Source organism: Stigmatopora nigra, chromosome 5, assembly GCF_051989575.1.
Source record: "Stigmatopora nigra isolate UIUO_SnigA chromosome 5, RoL_Snig_1.1, whole genome shotgun sequence".
Classification (NCBI taxonomy): Eukaryota; Metazoa; Chordata; class Actinopteri; order Syngnathiformes; family Syngnathidae; genus Stigmatopora; species Stigmatopora nigra.
In genome coordinates this window covers 11,701,462-11,717,500 of record NC_135512.1, presented here as the reverse complement: position 1 = coordinate 11,717,500, position 16,039 = coordinate 11,701,462, and the positions used below count along the sequence as shown (strand labels likewise).

Below are 16,039 nucleotides of genomic sequence, written 5' to 3'. Positions count from 1 at the left end.
CACCGATCCAATCAGATGATCAGAAATCGTAATTTTCAGAGAATCGGAATCAGCTAAAAATATTTTTTTAAATGTCCTCATTTATTTTCATTTTTAAATATTATCTCTATTAATTAATATTAACCAGTCAAGTTGGAAATGTGATTGATCACACAATGTAAGCTTTTCCAGTTTAAATGGATTTGAAGTAAGTGTGTTAAGGGCAACAAGCAACAAAATAATTCAGCAAAGAAAATCTCAAACGGGATATCTTAATGCACGAGTGTCCAAGATGCGGCCCGGGGGCCAAATCTGTCCCGCCTCATCATTTTTGCAGCACGAAAAATTAGTAAAGGATAAATGCTGACTTTCTGTTTAATGATCAAATTCAAATGAAGATTAGAGATGTGTATGTAGGGAATATTTCCCGTGTTACCCACTTTTTAAATCAATAATTGCAGAAGATCTATACTAATTTGATTGTCCAAAAATAACCTATCAATCAGCATGATGGGAAAATCTGTCATTCATTCATCCATTAATTTTGGTTGCCTAGTGGGAAGACATAACAGCCCTCTGGATGAAATTAAAACTAAAAAATGAGTTTCACACTCCTGTCTTAATGTATCACATTTGATTGTTAGTAATAGTTTTCTCAATTGATCCATATAAAATAAAGTAGTGAAATACTAAAGAGTTTCCTACATTGACTTCAACATGTTCAGGTTTTGACACAAGAGCTAATGTGGAGGACCTTTTTAAGTAATTAGCTCCATCTGTATTAAAGCTGAGAAGTGCAATACAACACAATATAGGCTTAGTTTAAGTTGTTCATGTAAGCCATACCCATAGTTGATTTGCATAATTTATAAAGCCATGTTTTCTATTCCACTTTGAGAAAAGAGGGGCGGTGGGGGTAACCGTTTTTGCTGACCTGTTGGCAATAGTGGTGCTCCCGTCACTAGATGGTACTGTTGAGTACCAGAAGGTCTGCCAGAGTTTCTCAATGTAGTAGAACTGGAGGTTCATCACCACATCCAGAGTGGCCTGCAAGGGAGGGGGGGAGAAAGTGTGAGGGGAGGCAAACATTGAGAGGCCTACCATGGCAACCAGACACACAACACAGATCCTACAGGCAGCTCCCGCTCCTCACTGTGGGCCCGGCTGGTGCCGCCGCCAGCCAGCGGGAAGGCCGCACATCAATCAACGTCATCAAAGGTCGCGTTTGGGTATCGCACTTCAAATTTCCAATGAATTTGCACCCTTTTGCCAATGTGTTGACCTCAGTTGAAAACCCCCAAATCAACAGAAACTTTGAGGAAACTTAAATGAAAAATCATACATCCACCCTCAGATAAACATGAAAATATATAAAAATCTTTCTCTTGAACTGTTTAACTTGTCTCAATACATTTGCATCAGTCCAACAACTGTCAGTAAGTAACTCTTGAGGAGTGTGTTTTTGCCACTGGATCTTTTTACACAGCGGTGTAGGCTTCGATCGGCATGTTTTTTTGCGTCTGCTTAGCTGTTGCCATGGCAACCTTGTTTACGGTTGCCCCCAGCAACATGTCAAACACAGAACTCCAAAACAAAAAGGAGAATTCCCCATCCCCCTTTGAACAAACGCACTTTTTGGCCTCAAGGGGTAAACAGCATATTGAAGAGGACAAAAAAAAACACGTAATCTCATTCATTCCTATGGATTAAATTTGTCATGTGTACGCTTCAATAAATGACACTGAATCTGTTTCTCTGATTTCAAATGAACATTTTTTTTCCCTCTATCTCCGACAAGGAGAAGCCTCTACTAATGAGATAACAGGTCACGGTTGGCACTAAATGAAGGCAACCAAATCAGAGGCATGAACATGAAACACACGGAGTGGCATGAGAGCGGCAGGACGAGGCGTCACAAAAGCCCACGGGGAGGCCGCCACAAAGACACCGAGATGTCCGGCCGGCGTTCAGAAAGGTTAATTGGCATGTCTTGAAAGCTGCTTGTGGATGAAAAGAAGGCAGGAACAAAGGCAGCGCGGGGCGGATGGACAAGGGGAGGCCGGCGATAATGCGATAAAGCACTTGGTTGCTTTAATCACATCGGCTCCTGTCTGTTAAGCCCCCTGATTGTAATGTTTCTTATTATTTCCCCTTTCAACCAATGGTGGAAGCTAATTCGCAAATTCATCACTGAGGCTCTCAAGTGAAATACACAATAATATGATGATGTCTGACATTGAGAGCCTAGGTGACAGGGTCAGAGCGCTTTACTCTGCCACTTTACAAATATCTCATTTAGAAAATAGATCTGTCATGGTGTTTAAGCAGCATGATGACAGCGAATCAGACTTTATAATTGTATGGTTGACTTTATTTTAATTCTGTTATTCAGTCTGCAATCGGGCAGTGCAGGTATACCCTCACAGTACTGCGTTCAGAATCGCTACAACTGACGTATTTAAGAAAAAATATATATAAATAATGATTCTCGGACAAAACACTTTGATCTGTTCAGGTAAAATTCGATTGAAAAGGTTTGGACACAATGAGGTTCAGATGTTGTCAGTAAAAATGCACTCAGCCAACAAACAAAAAAAAAATGTGGTTAGCTAGATGGTACTCGTTCATTCAGGAATGATCAAAGTGGGCAATTACCTATTCTATACAGCTCCCGGTATAGATAGCCAAGCAGTTATTTTTTCCTAATATTTAATAATGTAATGAAAACGCTCTACATTAAAAATGCATTTTATGTTTACTTATATTATCTTCTAAAGAGCATATATATATATATATATATATATATATATATATATATATATATATATATATATATATATATATATATATATATATATATATATATATATATATATATATATATATATATATATATATATATATATATATATATATATATATATATATATATATATATATATATATATATATATATATATATATATATATATATATATATATATATATATATATATATATATATATATATATATATATATATATATATATATATATATATATATATATATATATATACATACATAGACATATACTCAATAGTACTCAAATGCAGCATGACTTGAAATCAATTGTTGGGATGAGTTTGTGTGATAAATTTTTGAACTACTATATGCTTACAATAGTACAATCCAAGCAAGGTTGAAATTGTATGTGATGTGAGCAAAGCCCCCACAAAGCACAACGAGACACTCTCTTGACCTGCTCAATGTGAGTGGTGTCTGAATTCACAACCTTTGGCACGTCCCAATATAACCGACACTGTTACAATGTGGAAATGCATGACCGTCACTTACCTCGCAGTGTTCTCTATAAAGGGTCTGCAGTTTTTTGATGTCATTGACAGTGATGCGATCCGGCAGAGGCTGTGTTCCCATGTCCGGAGTGGGAAATTCAGGCAAACTGTGGGCTGTGTCTGCAAGAAGACATATTGTTGGCAAGTCAGCACTAGAAAATAGATTGGTTGTAATTAAGATGTTCCACTGACGGTAAAATACGTCTAGTAAATGCCAAACATAATAATGACGAATATGCCGTATTTTTCAAGCAACACAGCGAGTCTAAGGTAACTTTAAAACTTTTAAACAGTTCTTCAACAAAGTATTTAAATCAATGAAAGGAAATGCAGTTCAGTTGAAGATTATTTCATTTGTTCTGTTTCGTTCTTACTTCTGTCCTCACACTTGAATGTTTAAACCAACGCATCATTTTGTGAACCAGCATGCTATTTACAAACTGAGTGATACTAAATTGAACAGATAACCAGATGAAAAACTTTATAATAATGTTTTTTAAATGTTAGTGCAACACATGAACACATATTGAGTAAATACTGGAACATTACCGGACTATAGAAAGGGGCTTTTATCCCACGTCCAACTAAACTATCAAAAGAAGTGTCATTTATAGTCTGGGAAGTATTACAATCTCATTCACTGACCTATGTACTGCTGGTGGTGTTGGCTCTGAGCTGCAACAGATTGTTCTGGCGTGTTATTACACTGAGAGTTGACACAAAGGTTGTCAGGCATTCCATCCACTTTTTGCAGAGGTTTGAACCTATAAAAGGGTGAGATTTTTGCTTTCAGTTGAAATAAATACATACATAAATAGATTTTCAAGGTCAAATTCAACCAGAAGGGTAACCAAAAAGAGGATATGCGACAGATGAACATCACAAAACTCAAGATTACAGAAACACAGTACCAAAAATGGACATTATCTCTTAGAGTAGATTAGCCATATAGCTGCATGAGAGTCTTTCTAGACAGAGCACAACAGATTGGAGGAAGATAGAGCATTAAGAATGGTGACCTTTGTTTCTGGTGGACAGGCTGCTGCCTCATGGCCATGTATTGGGTGTCTTCTTGCAACCGGTTTAGTGGAGAGTCTGGCTTCACGCGGATGCCATAATAATGATACTTTGAGTTGCCTCTGGAAGATTCAAAAGCCAGAAAGCATATCATCAGAGTAATGACGGTCATTAGCATGTCGCTAATGCCTAGAAGCACAGTCATACACGTTACATCGCTAATAGCTATTTGATCACTGTTATCAAGAGATCCGCCATGACGGAAGGACGAGCTCAAAGTCGTACCTGGTTCCGAGACGCCGGGTCCTGAGACCCATGAAGACGGAGCGAATGAGCTTGCCGAAGGAAGCGGCGTTGACTGGATCTAGTTTCTGTTCTTGGCAATGCCGCAAGTAATGGTTATAGAGGGAACATCTGGGCAGGCTTACACCTTCTGCAGTCTCATAGTTGTCCAGCAGCCATTGGAGCTAAACATAAAAATGACACGAAAACAGGCAATGAGAACAACAATGGATTTTATCATCTCACAACCTTGACAGGACACACAAACACAGCAAAACAAACATATTTGACCGGTGGCAATGCCGCGAACAGCTGACGCTTCCTTTGTCTTTCAACATTTTATGACTTGAATTCAACTGTAATCAGTTGAATGCCACCAAGAACTGTGTTATTAAAACAGTGAAAACAAGTGAAGTTTGATTCTACTCAAGTTGCTGCTTTGGCAAATGTATCTAATACATGCTTGCATCATGACATAAACTACTGTACTTATTGCCAGTATGATCTGTATTTTTCCATAACCGGCATGTGCACATTATATTGCTGCAATATACTATAATGTCAGTGAAAATGTGAAGTAAATCTGACATAAATTGCATGTATAGACAGAAATTTTGTTATTGTAGCCAGAGTAACTTTTGGTTGCAAATAAGATAACTTGCTGAAAATACATTTGTGTTGGTAGCAAACAAAATAAAACGTTTTACAAATACCTGAAATTGTTATTACAATTATATCATTTCAGTACAATAGATTCAATTACAACTCAGATTTTGTTCAACTACATGTTACTCATACTATGACTACAAACTTTTTCCCCCCACTACGTACTTCAGCACCAAATGTACTTTCAAAACTAGAAGTAGTGATTTGTCTGTGATATCACAGACTCACTGGAGCAATGCAACACACCCATTTAATGATTGTCTAAATGTGTCAAAGTTGTCTTGACATGCTTCATCAAGGGCCAAGGCAGTGAGTTTAGTCTAAATACTGGCTGTATTATTTTTGTACATACAATACAAATATTTAATGAACATGCAACAATATTACACCCAGTTCAGTTTGACTGATTGTTTGAAAAGTGAAAGTAAATAAAGCAGATCAAGGATGAATAATATTGGGACAATAATGCATGTCAGTGAGACAGAGCTGTGTCAATCAAGCTGTAGCAGCAGATTTTTTGTTTTAAATGTTGCGAATACAAATAAAAACACACCACCTACAGGTCCCAGCAGACCCTCCCCTTTCCAAAGTTCTTTTCAAAGAAACTTCCAGATGGACTTACATGACTGTTGAGGAGGCTGCTTTTGTGACTTGCAATTCCTTCAGACTTTTGTAGGTTTTCAATCGCCATTTCAAGCTAAAGAAAGAAGCATGCAAAAAAAAGTGGACACAGAAGGGGTAGGAGGCAAAGAAGAAGATAAAAAGAAAGTTAAAAATAAGCAGAAGTATATAAAAAAAATACAAAAAAATAAATAAATAAGGAAACGAGATTGTTAGCAAGCAGCCAGATCTTTGCATTTCCATTCAAAACAGTCAGTGTTACCGCCAAAACCATTATTGCCACACAAAAGCATGCAAATCAAGGGACTTAAAGTTTAGTCAGTCAGAAACTCTAATGTATGCAAATGGACCCACAAATAAGGGCAGAGGTCACATCAAGCTCAGAGACAATAGATCAACAGTGCCACCCCCCCAAAACCACAATTTACCAAACAATGCCATTGGAACACAAAAACCTGTGACAAGTGAGATCGCAAATACGCCGACGGACTGTACGCAATTGTTTGTGGAGTGCATTAAGTGATTTTTATCTTTGATTGGTAAAGTGATAGGGGACATTCATTCGAGCTGGAGGAGAGAAAATCAAGCCCAAAAGAAAAGGCGTGCTACTGCAGCCAACGAGAGAGAGAGAGAAGAAAAAGAAAAAAGAAAGAAAAAAAAAAAGAGGAGGCATCCTTCCAAGCCCGGAGAATGCTCCCGAGGGCTCCTGGCCAAATGGTAATGAGCCCCAGGGGTTGCTTTGTTTCATAGGGCGCTCAAGTGCCTGTGAAAACCTCTAAAACAAGGCATGGCTGAATTATTCAAGGCAGTGTCCTGGTTTTACAAGCTGTACTATCCCTGCTTGCTACACTGCGGAGCTTGATGGCCCAACGTGACTTGCTCTGAGATTTGCCACCTTTTTATGCTCTTATAGAACTCCGAAAAAAAAGCATTAACTATTTTACTACTGTCTGTGTGGGTTGCTATAGAATTGCTGCAGCAATTTTACCAGGGGCAGATGTCTAACTCTCCATCCAGCTGTGCCAATGAAGTTGAGGAGCACATCCTCAATGTGGTTTTGTGGCTTGACGACTGGTCAAGTGCTGAAGATTCTAGTTCAAAAGTGTCATGAAATTGCATGGTGCCACACTGAGTTTTAAAGTGTTATTTCCTTGTACCACTCTGTTTACATTATAATTTGCTTAAATACCAACAAAACTCGGAAGAGTTGCTGATACTAATATAGTACTTCCAGACTTCCAGAATTACAGTGTTCCCTCGGTTAACGCGGTTAATGGGGACCGCCGGGACCACGAAGTAGGGATGCCCCTTCAAAATATTTAATTTTAATTTAATTAAAAAATTGTACCCCCCCTGTATACAGTACACCGTATAGAACACGGGTAGAGAGTGAAATTCATGTTATAACAAAAAAAACTAAAATATGGTGTCTCAATGTTATATTTGTATTAAAAAAAAACCCTGCGAAGCTCTGAATCTGCAGTGGTTGAACCACAAAGTAGCAAGGGAACACTGTAGTTTGGCTGACCCTGCTACATATACTCAGGTGTGAGCTAAATGTTGCTGTTTTTTTCCACTGACAGCTGTGAGAAGGGTTTAAATCTTGGCCCTGGACTTCTTCTATACTGGAGACAAATTTGTTAGTGGTTTGGAGTTATCTTGAGAGTTTGGTAAACAAGTTATGCTCTGCAGTTAAGGTTAATGTTATCTGAATAACTTACTGTTAACAAACCCATTTATAGCCATTGTATAATGTTTCTTCTTGGTCCATAATGAAATAAAATTCCCTCCAAAAAAAAACAACTTTCACCCCAGTGAAATGTACTTTTTTCATTGTGCAGTTTTGGGGTGGTGCGACTTAATAGTTGAAATATACTGTATGCCCACACCGGTTTTTAAACGAGTATTTCAAGAAAGTTGGATACGTGTTCCTCACCATGGCTGAAGACGAGCGAGATGAGTGTGATACATGGTTGCGGCTTCCTTCCATGTTTCCTCCATGGATTAAATAGGTGCTGCCGCTGGAAATGATATGGCTGCTGCTTACGTCCATGGCAATGCCCACCATGCTATGAGGTGGCACACCCCCACTGGCGGAGGAAACCACGGTGGTGACGTGAGTTCCACCAGCTTGCGAGTCAAAGTATGGCCCTCCGCTGCTCTGCCCGTACAATTGTGCCTCTGGGTTGTAGTAGGCCGTGCGACTGTGGGAAATCACTTTAGTTACTATACAGCAATAAATAAATGGTAAACAGCAGAAACGTTCTGAAGCAGAATCACATTTAAATAATGGCTGAATATGGGCATTAAATCCATCCCAACCGGTTATGGTAATCACGACTGACCACCTCATTCAAGAAGCCTTTTTGAAGACAGCTCTAAATTGTGTTTTGGTGTGGAAACACGACTATTAATGCTTCAAATTAAAGGCACAGCCCCGAACCCAAAACGGTATCATTCTTTCAGAGTGCTTAACGAGTTGTTTAGATGCATTACAGATAGGCTGCTGTCTGGCAGTGTGGGTCATCGAGTGGAAATTCCCTCGTAAATGTTGCATTCCATTGTAAAGTTGTAGTCTAGCTGCCTCTTCAGTCAAGTGAGACAATATTATTTTTATTTTAAAGAAGAAGAATCACTGAGGTTTTTTTTCTGAATGGATGAAAAGGACGTTGCCCTGTGTGTGGGAGCAGTAGGATTTTAAGATGATCTCTGCTGTTTGGAGGTGTGCTTTCTACCTTCTCAAACCTAGGACTAAGAACCACCCTCCTAGGGATGCAACAACAAACTGATTATTAAATTACTACTAATTACTAAATTATTTTGTGGTCTCCCTGTCAAAGCCTAAAATATATAAGGTTGATTAAGTTGGGTGTGTTAAAACGGTTGAGCAAACGAGAAATAATCACAAAACCTTACATTGTTCCATTAGTGTAAACAGCCTCTCCACTTTCCCCTACGTAGTGCACCTGCGATGGATAGACATGCTGTGATTGCTGCACCTAAAAATAATGAAGAATTCAAAGCAAAGTAAATTAAACATTATGCCAAGTTTAAAAAGTGAACATTAACCAAACACACACTGCAACTTATCAATCACCCAGTGGGGTATGATCTAATAATAATAATAATAATACACAGAGAAGGTTTATTTACAACATGAAACAAGAAACAATTGCGTTCATAGACAAATGCATTTTGAATTGGGTCAGAAAGAATGAAGACTGTTTCTCATTCAATGCCCAACAATGTTGGGGGACACGCAAAAGACAAAGGCTGTCTCCACATAGTCAGGAATAGGTACAGAGAAGCTCAGTAGGACAACATTCATGCAATAGCTGTGCAGGGAAATATTTCAGCACCGTTGTGTGAAAGGCTAACCACAAAAGTTAGAACAGTCCATTCCAAATTCACACAAGCGTGTGCAAAAATGTACCACTGAGCTTGATGCCATGTCTGTTAGTATAGTGTAGACAAAAAAAGGTGCCAAGTACAGAATAGTGCAGCCAGTGTCCCAAGGACCAGAATATCCATATTTGAATACACCACCAACCAACAAGAATTTTTAATAAATGTGATGCAAAGACAGAGGCAGTGGGCCAGGCTCAGCCAGAGAAAGATACTCAGGAGTATAAGAAGCTCGAGTAAGAATTCAGTTTTCAGTCAGCAGCTTTCAGTTTATCATAGAAACCTTGGCCATCATCAGAACAATACAATCATCCATTATTTATTCTCTCAGTTGCTTCTTAACATAAATGTAAATTCTAACACAAAGTAATCCCAAGGTATTGACCTTGACAACAACGTAAGTAAATGGCCAAGTGGTTAAAAAAACCTATATTCACAGCACTGTATATGTATGTACAGTACTGTGTACCTGTGCAGGCACCTGTTGAGCCCTGGATACTGAAAGCTGCTGTACTTGTCCTCCTTTCTGAACTGAGCCTGTGGCTTGTACCAGCGCTCTCTGTGTAGATACAAGATATATCGCCATCATATTGAAATGTATGCATGTATATTAAAACCAGTAGATTCCATTATTTTAAAAATGTGCTTTGACATAAATTCCTTTTGCAACTGCCTGAAAAGTTGAGCAGCATTGCATTTATGAACAGAGAAGCTTATGGGCGGCACACTGTTTAATTTTGACATGTATAGAAAATGTATTCGAAGTCAAAGATATTGAGTGGTAGCTCCTAATTACCAACAGTCAGATTATTGATCATTCCTTACAACAAAAAGGGATTGGTCTGGCTTCCAAAGTTACCTTGCCGCTGGCAAGCTTGGTGTTTGCAACCTACCTGTTGGGATGCCGGGACAGGCTGTACCACAGGAGCTTGGGCCGATGATGACGATCGCAACGCTGCCACGTTGGGCGACGTTTCGGAGCTGCCCTCAGAGCTCTGCATGCTGCATTGTTGGAAGGCCATCGTCAAAGAAGGGACCCAAGAAGGAAATGGGAGAAAAGAAAGGGAAAAGATTAAAAACACAATCACAAATAAAGGCCATAGTAAAAATCATTTCAATACACTAAACTGCAATATACCAAAACGTGTCACGTTATCTCTGTTTAATTATTGATTTATCTTGCAAGCTGCTTATCCCTACGAGGGACACGAGGATGCTGGAGCCCATCCAGGCTAACTATGGCCAGAAGGCCCTGTAAACCCTGAATCGGTTGCCAGCCAATCGGAGTCTGTGAAATTAATAATAACTAATAATTTAATATATCACGCTGTTAACTGTGTTATGGTCTCCCACTATTTACACACTTGACAACTGTCATCATTCTTTTGCCAAACCCATGTGTGGGCACTTACGGAGGAGTGTCTTGCAAAAGTGACTTCTTTAAGCTTTGCATCATGTTATGTGGTCAATTCCCTTGTTTAAAAACCCACCAGTGGTTTTCTGAACCACTTGTGTCTGAAAAACCCAATCTTTCCCGTCTGTCAATGGAGGATGAGTAACAAACACTGAAATCCTCTGTCCTACATAGCTCCGCCTTGCTAGTACATGCGGACTGTTTAGCTACTTCCACTACAGCACAGCTTGCCAACACTTCAAGAGAAGTATAGCAGCTAATGTGAGAGCTCAACTAAAACCTTTAGCTCCTGTGAGACTACTTGGTTGGTAAACAGCTGCTTTTTAATTGAATACTTTTCAAAATGTCGACAAGTAAATGTATAGTTGGGTGCAAAAATTGCCATCCTCTTCACACTTTCAAAAGAATGGCATGCTTTTGTATTTTTGGAAATGTTTTCGAAAGAAAAGCTTTGATAACTCCAATGTGAACTGAAGTTATTGGCCATGTTGACATAGACTAAATGTCTTTAATCCGATAATAATTCTGATTAAAATGATCGTATTCACCGTTTTTATGATTAGCCAGTCATCACACTTTCGGTGAGAACAAATAATTTTGACATGCATCCTTCCCTAGCATTATGTCTCACTTTTTGACGTGAAATGGCATTAAAATCTGAATGGACCCGGAACAAATCCCCATATGACCAAAAAAGGAAAGTTACTCAACCATTGGTTAATAATGGTATGGCATCATAAAAGGGCGACCGGAAAATGTAGTGACACAAAGCTTGCCCCAAAAAAGGGCAAAGTAGGGAAAAGTGTGAGCAAGGGGGTGTGATGAGGGTGCAGAATAACAAGCAGAGGTGGAAATTAGAATTCCCCTCAGAAAAATATACGGTAATGAACAGGTCCAAAATGTCAAAGGGTTTACAGGGCTTGAGCAAGATCGTGACAATATCCAGTACTTGTTTGAAATCAGTGGTCCTCTCTAAGGGGCCAAATAATCCATCTGATGTGAGGAAATTCCTTAATGCTTTGCTAACGTATTTTGGTTGCCATGGTGAGGAATCCATGGCAACCACCCCCAACTCAAACCTCTTGTCCCTCCCCGTTCACCTCTACCCCCACAACCAACCTCCGCCTTTCTTGCACAAGAACTTTGGAGTGTGACCGCAGAGAGCCGAGTGGGGGTGGAAGGCAATGAAGATGCTCTGGGGTGGGATGTTTTCATTTAATGAGGAGCATTAAAAACAGATTGGACAATGAAGATAGACAAAGAAGAAGAAGAATCAAATCATTGAACCAAATAAGAAAAAGAAAACTTGTAATCAAGCGCAAATGCAACAGATGCAGGCACTTATGTTCCAAGACTTTTTCTGGACCGAAATAACTTGATGGCCATTTAATGAAAATATTGACATTTTATCTATCAATGATATTTCACTTTAAGAGATTGCACGTGAAGCTTGACAGCATAATAAACAACAATGTGATCAGTATTGTATTGTCTGGCGCCTTAAATAATAAAATAATGTTATATGTTTTGGCAAGTCAGAGGCTATGATTAAGGTGGAAGTGTTTATGACCTTTTTCCAACGGACGGGAAGTAGGTATGTCTTCTTCAAGTAAGAAAACAATACCTCTGGGTGTGCCACCACTGGCTTTTCCGCAAGAACAAGACATTACTAACAGACTGACAGTATGTGGAAATTGTGTGTGTGTGTGTGCAAAAATTCAGATTAAAAAAAAGTTGGTCTAACACTTGGTAAGACCCTCACTATCCATTTTATACCCTTTTTACTGCCATTAATGAGTATACTTACCCTAAAACAACTTTCAAGTCGATTCTTTCTTTTAGTAAATACATTAAATATCCATAACAGGTCTCATCAATTTCAAGAGAAAGTCAGTGGATATTCATTAATATTTTTCAGTTTGATCTTGGTGATCAGCCATGGAATATTTAACCCCTTGACCACAATTGAACCAAATGAGTCCCATTCCAAATTATAACATCCTCAATGTTGTTTATTTTTTAGAATTGCTGTTTGTCCCTCGATTCAGTCATCATTTTTTTTGTCCGACAAAAGCGGCTTATATGCGAGTAAATACGGTAATCAGAAGTGTCTTGGCTGAATTCTAAACACACTAGCAACAAATATTAAGTTTTTATAGTCAAAGATTCTCCACAAAGTACTTTGAAAATGATTTAAGCCTAAAATTTGAAATGATTGACTTCATGCTTTTTAAAATTCCATTAAAATGGTGGATATAATAGGTAAAATGAAGTGCACCAAATTGGCTAGTTTGACAAAAGAAACAGGGAATCAAGTGGGAGGGTCTCTCACAACTTGGTGCCACAGAAGGTGAAAAGTCAAGCGAGCTTCCCCGTGGGAGTGCTGGAACACAAAAGTGCAACATTGCAGGAGATCAAGAACATAACTGCAAAATGTGACTGGACACCCTGCGTTTGGTACAAGGGATCAACACCTTCACACGGCAGCAGGCCCTGTCTTGTTTAGTCCGACAATACGTGAACCTGAGTTATAAATTAGACAACTTTGAGATGTTCAGTCTTAAAAAAGGACATGAACTGTCAAGAATCTCTTGTATCCAGGATTAAAGCGTGGGAAACTCTTGACAGTTCAAACTTTAACAGGACTCAATCATAGAAAAACACATACAGATGTTCAATTAAGTGAAGGCGCTCGCAGTCTTGGCTCATGTTTGCACTAGCTCACATTGTTTGCAGAGCAACAACCGTTGCCAGTGGCAACAACGTCCACTCCCGTTTCCAGGAGCCTGTTGCTATGCAACCGAAAGAATACTTCCCAAACCAAACAATGCCATCCCCCCACCTGATCCCTCTATCTCACACTAAGTAGAAACTTACAACAATAAACACTATGTAAGCTATTAATTTCAGACACTGGGAGACACGGCACTATTCCTGTGGTGCCATTATTGAAAACCGTGTAGATTTTGCGCCGCTTTGGACTTGATTAAAGAGGACACGATGTGGAGTTCTCTGTGACGGTCGGAGGCAGAAAGGAGGAATGTTTAAGTCATCAAGTGTAAAACAGTCTATTCTTCAGAGTTGCTTTGCATTCGAGCCAAATGAAACCCAACCCAAGCCAAGTTGGAGCTTTCCAAAGTTACTTACGTGAAGGGAGAATAGTCAAACAGTATGAGGAGTTTGTTGTTTTTGTTTAAACAGGAACAGACACTTGTTGAATTTCAATACAGACGTCAATGTGGGGCATGAAGAGAGAGCAGACACGTTTAGTACAAGCACAATGAATGAACATGAGCAACAGGTTGCTGGTGAGGAGATTCTGTATTCGGGAATTCCATGTCATCATTCAATAACTTTCTATGTAAATCAGATTACAGTTGGGGCCTGCAAGTGAGCACTCTGATTTCATGAAACAGCACATGCACACTCTCTCTCTTGTACAAAAGGGTGCATTAACATGACGGCGATTTCCACAACAGAGGCTGGTCTTCAAGCCGTCTCATTAATTCATGGCTAATCCAATCGCAGTGGCTTGTAGGGGTACAGATGGCAGAGGAGAGAGTGAGCCTGAGCTAAACAACCCCCCACTCTTATCTTCCACTGCAGTAGTATGTCAAATTAGCGGCTAGCGGGCTAAATTTGGACCAAAAGTAGAGAGTACCTGGCCGTGCGCTAACTCAGTTTCATTTATGTTGAAACCAGACATAACGAGGAACGGAATACATGTGATACTGGGAGTTTTGGCTTCCACCTAACTAAATTCGCCCTATAATATTATTTATGAAGAAAAGCCAATTGAAAAATGTCTTAGAAAGCAAACAAACCTACATTTCCTCATGAATTACAATCCTTTAGGAGTTTAATTATGAATATACCTGCAGGAGAAATTGTTCACCAAAATATTATTTTTCAAGGGGAGCCGGTTGAGAAAATGTCTCTAATTTTTCAACTCCAGGTGTACATTGATATTGGACTTATGTTCTTTCAAATGTGCATCTATGATTTTGACATTTTTTGATTTTGGATACTTTGGAAAAATCCCCCCCAACACAGGTCATCAGCAAAGCAACTATTTCACTCAGTCATCGTGCTCACCCCAGGCCTGACAGTCACAGCCAGTCATGCTGTTGCTATGGTGATTGTGCGTTTGCCCAAGCTCTGTTCTAGAAACTTCCTCCCCCCAACTCTGTACCCCTTCTAACACTTTCCAGATTTCTATAACTACCATGTCAACCTGCTAATCTCCACCCACCTCATCCTGAATAAGAATATTGACAGAAAACCTGGAGGGTGGCACACCTGAGACTAGCAAAATATGGTGAATTTCCTTCTTCGAGCCATAAAATCTGTTTTAAGTTACTCTCATTTTCTGATTACTTCTCAATTTATACATGTTCATTCCAAAAGAAGAAAATCTAACTGTCAACAGCAGGCAAATTAATACAAGATTAAATTCACATAACATAAAGCAAAAATGTTCACAATGCCATTGAAGTTTATACTATTTGAAGTAACTTACATTAAGATACATTTTATCATAACATTTCGTGTTAAGCAGTGTATTTTTCTTAATCCAGCACCTGTCAGTAATGTTCCCAGAGTATAAAATTATCTCTTCCACTGTTGTTCCCAAATAAATACACCCCCATGAAAGCTCTTGGGGCAAAGATTGAAAAATATAGTCTAGCTGTTGGCAATAGTGTTCATGCTTTGGATAACTCTGTTACAGGTTTTTAAGCCAAATAAACATCTCCAACAAAGCAGAAAGTCCATTTAAGAAAAGAAAAGTGAAGAGAGAATGGAGAGCTCCAGTTATCCCCTGCCAGAAGTAGGGGGAGGGAGTGGTCATTGTAATGCAAATGTCACTGCCTTGTCTGCTGTTTGTGGCAGGAAATTTAATTAGCAGTGGTGTAGCCACGATACAAACAGGTGGAATGTAAAGAATGCGCCAGATGACACTCAACCGGATAGGAAAGACAAGACTAAAAAACATTTCATTTCACAACCAGTTTCAACTTGTTGCTACAGTGTATGTACTATTCAGCGTTAATGTTTCTTTGACTTATGACAAGATGTGTTTCTGTGTATCCGAGCAACTGAAGCTTACAGTCATTTGCTAAATCACTCCAATCCTGTAGATTCAACTAGTTCCACTGTCACATTAATTAAAACCCTTTCCTATGGTGAAACCGACATTACCACGCCTAAGCAGTCGTATTCATTTCCACTTAACAGGTCCCCACAAGGCATTTTGTGCCTAGTGGTTTTCAGAAATGTTTTCCACTTCAGTCATAAACCCAGTTAAATGAAGTTCATATCAG

General features: G+C 39.1%; 1 protein-coding gene across 13 annotated transcripts in view; it reads right to left on the bottom strand.

Annotated features, from left to right (window-relative positions):
- The window catches only part of rfx2 (regulatory factor X, 2 (influences HLA class II expression)), a 25,900-nt gene that overhangs the window by 5,547 nt on the left and 4,314 nt on the right, over positions 1–16,039 (bottom strand). For 6 of the 13 annotated variants that reach the window (XM_077716351.1, XM_077716352.1, XM_077716353.1 and 3 more), the window contains 10 exons: positions 10,198–10,306; positions 9,774–9,863; positions 8,816–8,898; positions 7,836–8,103; positions 5,901–5,975; positions 4,616–4,797; positions 4,333–4,452; positions 3,959–4,077; positions 3,315–3,433; positions 914–1,026 (listed from right to left, as the gene is read on the bottom strand). In XM_077716351.1, the coding sequence (XP_077572477.1) occupies positions 914–1,026; positions 3,315–3,433; positions 3,959–4,077; positions 4,333–4,452; positions 4,616–4,797; positions 5,901–5,975; positions 7,836–8,103; positions 8,816–8,898; positions 9,774–9,863; positions 10,198–10,305 (1,277 nt within the window). In that variant the 5' untranslated portion in view covers position 10,306. Of the gene's footprint in view, positions 1–913; positions 1,027–3,314; positions 3,434–3,958; positions 4,078–4,332; positions 4,453–4,615; positions 4,798–5,900; positions 5,976–7,835; positions 8,104–8,815; positions 8,899–9,773; positions 9,864–10,197; positions 10,307–11,837; positions 11,996–16,039 lie in introns of those variants that run through there. The other 7 variants (XM_077716360.1, XM_077716359.1, XM_077716363.1 and 4 more) reach the window with 4 other exon arrangements.